Source organism: Anneissia japonica, unplaced genomic scaffold, assembly GCF_011630105.1.
Source record: "Anneissia japonica isolate Jap-2015-1 unplaced genomic scaffold, ASM1163010v1 scaffold11077_len25931_cov233, whole genome shotgun sequence".
In the NCBI taxonomy this organism is placed as follows: Eukaryota; Metazoa; Echinodermata; class Crinoidea; order Comatulida; family Comatulidae; genus Anneissia; species Anneissia japonica.
The window spans coordinates 15036-23363 of record NW_022759027.1 but is presented as its reverse complement, the minus strand read 5'-3'; the positions used below and the strand labels follow the sequence as shown (position 1 = coordinate 23363).

Sequence of the window (8328 nt, the reverse complement as noted above, 5' to 3'; positions counted from 1 at the left end):
TAGTGTTATAAAGATTTATAAATATAATACGCAGGTCGTGAGAAGAAATATCGTAGGCGCCGAAAACATTAGCCTATCCAATGCTGCTAGGCTAGGCCTAGCCTTACCTCGATTTAGGTTCTGTTATCACACATAAAAACGGCCGACATGATATTTTCCTTTACTAGTATTGACACTTGTGAATATAATATTTCACAGGAATTATTTCAAATTTGTTAAAAAACTGATTCTGACTGAGATTTTGACACTTAAACAAACAAATCTCAGCCTAACCGAACGACCGCATTGTGCGAGATGCGAAGTACAAAAAGTAATCTCATTAGAAAGGGCGCACTTTATTGACTGTATAAAGTATAAATAAAAGCGAGAGTATTCCAGTGGATGCGAACTACAACCTCTGAATTTGCCTAGTAACGATGAATTCGTCGAGAAAATGGTAATATTTTATGAGAAATAGTCTGTATTTCTCATTTTTTTATTCTTTTGCTTAAAACTAAAATTCATGCCAATATTTTTCCATGATTTATAATAATTGGAGTAATGCAAATGCATATTTTCTAAAAAAAGTCAATTTTTAGTGAAATTTTGCCGGGATTGAGTAATTAACTTTAGTAACTTTTTAAATTGTTCAGTGAAATTGTAAACATCTTCAACAGGAGTCTGAATCCACTTCATTTCGGCCATTTAGGAGCAAATTTTAAGAACAGGCTCTGTAATACTTGATAATAATTTCAACGTATTTCAATGTTGCTTATTGCAGAATATCATGGTTCAGTGAGTCGACAAAGCAGATTGATTCCTTCATTTCCAGTTCATACTTTCCCAATGGAATAGTGTTGGGGCCAAATAGTGAATACTTCCTCTTCAGTGAAACCACACGTTTCCGAATTCTTAAGTAAGTTTTTACATTTCTTTTAAAACTGTAATATAGTATTTCGTCTTGGTGGAAATATCATTTGCATTCTAGCTGTCGAAATAGCATTTTGCAGTACCTGCTGCTACTTACTTGGGGATTCAACACTGTCACTAAAGCGCAAGCTTGGTAGTCTAGTTGTTATGGCACCAGGCTAGTTATCTAGAGGTCATGGGTTTGATTCCCACCCAAATCACTTGTTTGCAAGTATTTGGGAACGTACTAAGTATTCAGTACGATAACACGTCATGTACGGCAAAACATGACTCCTATGATATAATATAGTATGCATAGGCGGATTCAATGGGTCACCATTTAAAAAAAAAAATAAGAAAAAAGAAAATTCGACTAAAATTTTGAGTCTAGGAGTGCCATAATCATAAATTTTCTTACCTCAGCCCCAACCATGGTGGGGCTGAGGTAGTATAGACCCTCCATCTGTGAAAGTCCCACTCCGGGCCCCCTCTATTTCACTGCACCTTTATGTTGGAACTGAGGCTGAAGTTTTTTTTGTACCCTTGGGCAACTAAGGTACTTCATTACATTGCCCCTTTCAATCAATTAATCAAGCAATCAAATAAAAAGCAATATAATATGAAGACAGCTGAATCAAGAGAAGTGAAGGTGTTTCGTTTATTGATATTTCAATTTAAGAGGAAGTCCCACTCAGCAAGGCTGATTTTTGGGGGAGACCTCATCAAAACAAACAAGTTCAAAAGAGACACAAAGCAGAGCAAACAGCAATTCAAAAAAAAAAAAAAATGCCAATGAATTTTTATAGTTCTTTAAATATAGTATAAAAATATATCATTATTAAATTTTAATTGTTTTCCTTTAAAAGCGATGCAAAAGTATATTATTACTGTATGAATAACCAAGCATATCAAACAATGTTATGTGTACCGGCCACATTGAGAAGATGAAACTTTAAGTATCCTTATAAAGGAGGAAGTTGACAAACTCGCATTGCATTTAATAGTTAAAGGAAGGGAGTTCCAATATTTAGCTCCACAACACCCAATAAAATTTCTTCCATGGTTCTAAGTAACTTTGTAGGGGTAGACATTGTATAATCCCTTTCTGTCCCTAGAGGTGATAGAGGTTCTTTTACAAATAAGATCGATAACCGGAGGAGGAGGAGCCAATGAATAAAAGCATTTGAAAATAAAAAGAATAGAATCTAATCCAGTTAAGTTCTTGCAGCGATTCTCAAATTGAAGTTCTGGGACTTAAGTGTTTGATAGACCTGATCCCTCTATTAAAGATAATATATAAAGGATGAAGAATGATATTAAAAATCTGAGACCAAGCGACACTACAATATTCTAAATATGGACGAACAAGACTGTTAAACAAAGTGATTTTTGCATCAAGGTACTGATGTACTGTTGGCAACTGATAGAAAGGGGTTGAATCATCTGATCATAGAGGGTGTAAATTCTATGTCTACAGCTAGACAAGTAAGCAAGCAGAAGATGATGATGACAAATTTAAATATACATAATGCTATAATCCATAAAACAAAAAATTTAATTTCCACTCAATAATGGTATCTGGTATGTTTGAAAAATATCATGATTTACCATTTGCGGACATATTGATGCATCAAACCCATATATGGGCATAAGACAGGTATTTGCCACATAATACTTGACAGTGTGCACATAGATTTAGGCTATGTTCAAACACAAGAACTTGCGCTAGTGTATGTTAATTGAGTGGAGTGAACTTGTGCGCGGCGTAGCGAATATTGACTTTCATCATTATAAAGCCTCCCTTTATAGCTCTTTAGGCAATCCTTCAGCCATGCAAATTCCAAATATTATATCATTGTACATTAAAAAAAATATTTCCTGTTAAATTTTCAGGTCATGGATCCCAGGACTCTTTTACAGTACCTACCAAAATATGGACTTATAATAGAAGTGGATCAGAACGGTGAAATCATTCAAAGCCTTCACGATCCTACAGGAGAGGTTATATCCAGCGTGAGTGAAGTGCTAGACACAGGAAAGGAGCTGTATCTTGGGAGCTTTGGGGGTCCATTTATTGGAAGACTAAATCTAACAAGATCTAAAAACTAATGTCATCAACAAGCACATTTGATACTTTTTATGTTTTTTTTTACCCTTAGATCTAGGTCATTTTATTATTATTATAATTATTAGCATTATTATTCTATTAAAGATTTTAATAAGAAATGTAGTTGCTCCTTAAGCTATAATTTTATTTTGTATATTTTGAAGTAGCAATTTAGATTTCCAAGTGTTGTATATTTCATGGTTAAAATCATCAAACAGAAACAGAAGAATATGTTTGTAATTGTTTCAATTCAGTGGTTTCTTTGTATGATTCTATTATTTTATTAAAAGGTGAACCTCAAAACATGTACAAGTGATGTATTTCCTTGTTTTAGCGCCTTAGTGGGCCCTCTTTTGTTGAGTCTTCTATTTGAGCATCCCCATGTGTGACCTATTACAAAGGCCCTGTCTCTTATACACATCTAGATGTGTATAAGAGACAGGGCCCACTGAGCTTCAATTCGAGGTTTTACGGTATTATTACTTAATTCGCCATGCAAACCTTCAAACAATAATAATAATTGTATCTTAATATTTCAACAGGTATTACCTAAAAGGCAAGAAGGCTGGTTACACTGAGTCATTTATCGCAAACCTTCCCGGAATGCCAGACAATTTAAGTCCAAGCAGTAGTGGAGGATTTTGGATAGGTTTAGCATTTCCAGGTGGCAGACTTGGCTCAATGCCTGTGTTTGACTTTCTTTTCAAACATCCATGGATTAGAAATATTATTGCTAAGGTATGAATTCATTAATATCTAGCAACTAGCAAATTACACAAAATGGAAGATGCTGTAAACTGTCTTTATGAGTCTTGGGTAGTGGTGTTATTGCTATTCATGAAGAGAACCGTGTGCCTCACATGGTTTGAACCTAGGACTTATTTCCTTTTTACTTATCTAATTATAGATCTACTACCAGTTGAGCTTCTTCAGGCCCTTACAGGTGCTTGTGCTGTTTGTTTTATGAAGCGTTACTAGGTCTTATGCAGTGCCTTCTGTCAGTTCCCTTATCAGTGTGGTTACCGTATCCATTTATTGGTTTCACTTCATGAATTTAACAATCTATCATGGAAACCTAATGAAATTATTCGAAGACTTTCCTAATCAGTTCAACTGCTTATTATCATTTGTGTTGGTTTATATTTTATAGTATTGACTTTCATCATTATAAAGCCTCCCTTTATAGCTCTTTAGGCAATCCTTCAGCCATGCAAATTCCAAATATTATATCATTGTACATTAAAAAAAATATTTCCTGTTAAATTTTCAGGTCATGGATCCCAGGACTCTTTTACAGTACCTACCAAAATATGGACTTATAATAGAAGTGGATCAGAACGGTGAAATCATTCAAAGCCTTCACGATCCTACAGGAGAGGTTATATCCAGCGTGAGTGAAGTGCTAGACACAGGAAAGGAGCTGTATCTTGGGAGCTTTGGGGGTCCATTTATTGGAAGACTAAATCTAACAAGATCTAAAAACTAATGTCATCAACAAGCACATTTGATACTTTTTATGTTTTTTTTTACCCTTAGATCTAGGTCATTTTATTATTATTATAATTATTAGCATTATTATTCTATTAAAGATTTTAATAAGAAATGTAGTTGCTCCTTAAGCTATAATTTTATTTTGTATATTTTGAAGTAGCAATTTAGATTTCCAAGTGTTGTATATTTCATGGTTAAAATCATCAAACAGAAACAGAAGAATATGTTTGTAATTGTTTCAATTCAGTGGTTTCTTTGTATGATTCTATTATTTTATTAAAAGGTGAACCTCAAAACATGTACAAGTGATGTATTTCCTTGTTTTAGCGCCTTAGTGGGCCCTCTTTTGTTGAGTCTTCTATTTGAGCATCCCCATGTGTGACCTATTACAAAGGCCTGGTCAGGATTGGTCTGAACCATTTAATGTTGCTGAACTTGACTGTTTGGCCATAATCTGGGATCAACTCAGCTAATTCAGTGCTAGAATCATTTATATCCTACCAGGAACCAATTTATACTCCTGGAAGAAGAGAAGTAAAGTGCCTTGCTCAATGACATGGAGTGACCAGCATTGTGCTTGATCCAACTACCACTTAGTTGAAGGCTTACCACTGTGTTCATCAATAATTAATTCAAATATACAGGTGTATAGTACTGTCCACAATACATTGAAATTCACTTGAAAGAAGGCTGCAACATTAATCTAATATATGTGCATACTTTTTAATTATACTTTTTACAAACACATGGTTACAGCTCTGTATAAAATATACTTTGACACTATAATTGGGAGGCATGGGGTGAACAGACCTTTGTTTACAGTACTGTATACTTAAATAAATGCTGTAGTGTACATTGTAAACGTAATTAATAACAACAAATGATGCTTTCCACACAAGCAAAAATCTGATATGTCGCCTTTTAAATGTAACTTGCAGTGGAAATTATGTCTTGAGGATTTGAAAGCAACATGAGATTTCACATAATTACTAGTACCTTAATTTCCTTCACATCCATCTGCATGTAAATTCACTCCCTAAATGCTGGATGGAACTATGAGATGCCCACAAAATAAATCTTATATAGCTTATCTTTGAGACGTGGGTAACACTTACTAAACACGCAACAAACTATCCCTAATAATGGAATGGTACAATTGTCAGCTGGGTTTATTAATATTGAAATTGCCATAGAAATAAACCAACTATGAATGTCAAATATGTCACTGTACACTTTGATTCAATCTTTTAGTGGCGGTTTCATCGCTGTTGGTTGTTGAATTAAAAACAAAATTAATACTGCTCAATAAATTCAGTATATTTTACTTTTAAACTGAAGTAGTGTAGTATCATAAATGGCATTACTGTATTATCATCATATTCAGCTACCAATCCACTCCCTAAAGCAATAACTGAATTTTAGTATAAAGCAACCCCTCTAAGAAATACAAATATTTTTCTGAAGTTTAATACAAGTACAGGTCTCCCTCTCCAATTAAAGACCACTTTTGGGACCATTGTTTTTATGGTTTTTAGAAACCTTGGTCTCTAATTAGAATAATAAATATAAGAAATTTGTTAGTCTGGGACAACAGAAAAGTGGTCTTTAATTAGAGGGGTCTTTACTTGGAGTGGTCTTTTATTGGAGGGAGACCTGTATTTCAGAATAATAAATAGGCAAGCTTAAGGCTAGAATATTATAGGCTTACTGTGAAGTGAATTTAATATCAACATAATGACAATAAATCTAGAAAAATCCAATCCTAAATAAATTAATCTCAAAACAAAGATAGAACATTAGCTTGAAACTAAATGAACCAACTGGAAATAAAGAATTCCATCATTGTAAATAAATATATTAAAATATTTTAAAACAAAAATCCAAATTTAATGAGGTTCAACTGCAAACAAAACAATGTTAGTCAACTAGCCAGCCAACCAGCATGAAAGTCTCTTATCGAAGCTCAATAAATTTACATTGTCATAAATGTGATGACTTGAACTAGTTTCTGTAATTTTGGAGGCCTTTTTGGTTATTTGTAGAGGATGGTGGTTATGATGGCCTGCATCTGCTGAATGCATTTATGGGGATCTGTATAATCTTGATAAATTAATCAATAAATGTGAACAGACATTTTTATTTTGTATTAAAGTTGTATTCCTATATTTAAGCACCTTTAAGTAATTTAAAGGCATTTTCTTTTCCTCAATTTGTTTTCTAACATTCCCCCTCTCTGTGCAAAACTCTCAAGGCACATTACCACATCATTTTACACAACCTATTTTACTTTTATTTTATGGCTAAATTTGTTTCAAATTTACTAGAACCAATATGCTTCGAGGCTCTCACTAAAGGGTTTACCCGTAAACCTATTCACAGTAACAAACGCGCAAGGCCAAAAAAAAAAAAATTATTGTGTTTTACGAAATTATGGTTCGGCATTTTATTTTATTTTTTTTTGGACAACGAACAATATTTCTTTTTTTTTTGGCCTAATGGAATTTCTCAAACGTTTTTACTGGATAATGCTCTTTGTATTGCTCTACGTGGTTCTTCATCTCTGTAAGCTGTTCTTGAAGTCGTTTTGGCGGCTCATCATACACATCTAAAAACATCTGTGTTGGTGATGGCTTCTTTAACTTCTCAGCAGCCTGAAAGCCCTCCATTACCTGTATAATGTATAAATTAATTAAGATATCAGATTTATTGTTCTGGGTATTAAAAAAAAATCAATTCACCTCCCATATATTCAAGTATATTCAAATCTGTGGTAGATTAAGTAAACATACATGCAACCACCTGACATGAAGGTAACAAGAGCAGAGTGGGCCTGCCAAGAGTCACCCACTATAAATACAGTTCAAATCAAATAAATAAAATCTGTCCAATAAATGAAACACTGGCCTAGTATTCAATGGTTTTGATTTTTATTTCTTATACTGTTTTTAATATTTGGGTCACAAAAATATCCAGATGAAATTGTGAAAACAAAACAATAAAGGTCATGATGTTACACTTATAGTAAATGACCAAGTTCACCAAGAAATATGGTGGAAAAACCTACAGTACATAAATTTTTTTATCTCACCTGTCTTCTGGCTTCCTTCATCCAGCTTTTTTCCTTATCCATATCCCACCATCCTTTGTTGATCATGAAGGAGCGGAGTCTACCAATAGGATGATCCTCTTTATCCCAGTAATTAACCTCATCCACTGACCTGTAAGCTGATGAATCATCACTTGTGCTATGATGACCTAACCTGCAAGTATATTTAGCGTATCATTTCAAACTAGCTAAATAGTTTCATACGAAACCTAACTGAGAGTCGGTGTACATTTAGCATATCGTTTTTTTTTAGCAAAATGGTTTCATATGAAGCCTATCTGACAAAACTGACGTCCACAAAATAACAGTGAGTATTGGTTTACTTTTAAGAAATTTCTCCATAAAACATATTTTGTTAAAAATGTAGCCAGTCAAAGAGCTATTTAGGGACGGCACTAGCAGAAAAGGACCCTGTTGTACAGAAGAGATGTGTATAAGAGACAGCTAAAGGGTTTACCCGTAAACCTATTCACAGTAACAAACGCGCAAGGCCAAAAAAAAAAAAATTATTGTGTTTTACGAAATTATGGTTCGGCATTTTATTTTATTTTTTTTTGGACAACGAACAATATTTCTTTTTTTTTGGCCTAATGGAATTTCTCAAACGTTTTTACTGGATAATGCTCTTTGTATTGCTCTACGTGGTTCTTCATCTCTGTAAGCTGTTCTTGAAGTCGTTTTGGCGGCTCATCATACACATCTAAAAACATCTGTGTTGGTGATGGCTTCTTTAACT

The 8328-nt window shown here is 33.8% G+C and overlaps 2 protein-coding genes across 2 annotated transcripts in view; one reads left to right on the top strand and one right to left on the bottom strand.

Annotated features, from left to right (window-relative positions):
* The window catches only part of LOC117125559 (adipocyte plasma membrane-associated protein-like), a 6358-nt gene extending 1567 nt beyond the window's left edge, over positions 1–4791 (top strand). The window contains exons 3-5 of the mRNA XM_033272088.1: positions 761–895; positions 3538–3733; positions 4266–4791. Of these exons, the coding sequence (XP_033127979.1) occupies positions 761–895; positions 3538–3733; positions 4266–4481 (547 nt within the window). The 3' untranslated portion in view covers positions 4482–4791. The remainder of the gene's footprint in view (positions 1–760; positions 896–3537; positions 3734–4265) is intronic.
* A 399-nt stretch (positions 4792–5190) lies between these two features.
* The window catches only part of LOC117125558 (2-oxoisovalerate dehydrogenase subunit alpha, mitochondrial-like), a 5404-nt gene continuing 2266 nt past the window's right edge, over positions 5191–8328 (bottom strand). The window contains exons 5-6 of the mRNA XM_033272087.1: positions 7575–7746; positions 5191–7155 (exon numbers count right to left, since the gene is read on the bottom strand). Of these exons, the coding sequence (XP_033127978.1) occupies positions 6979–7155; positions 7575–7746 (349 nt within the window). The 3' untranslated portion in view covers positions 5191–6978. The remainder of the gene's footprint in view (positions 7156–7574; positions 7747–8328) is intronic.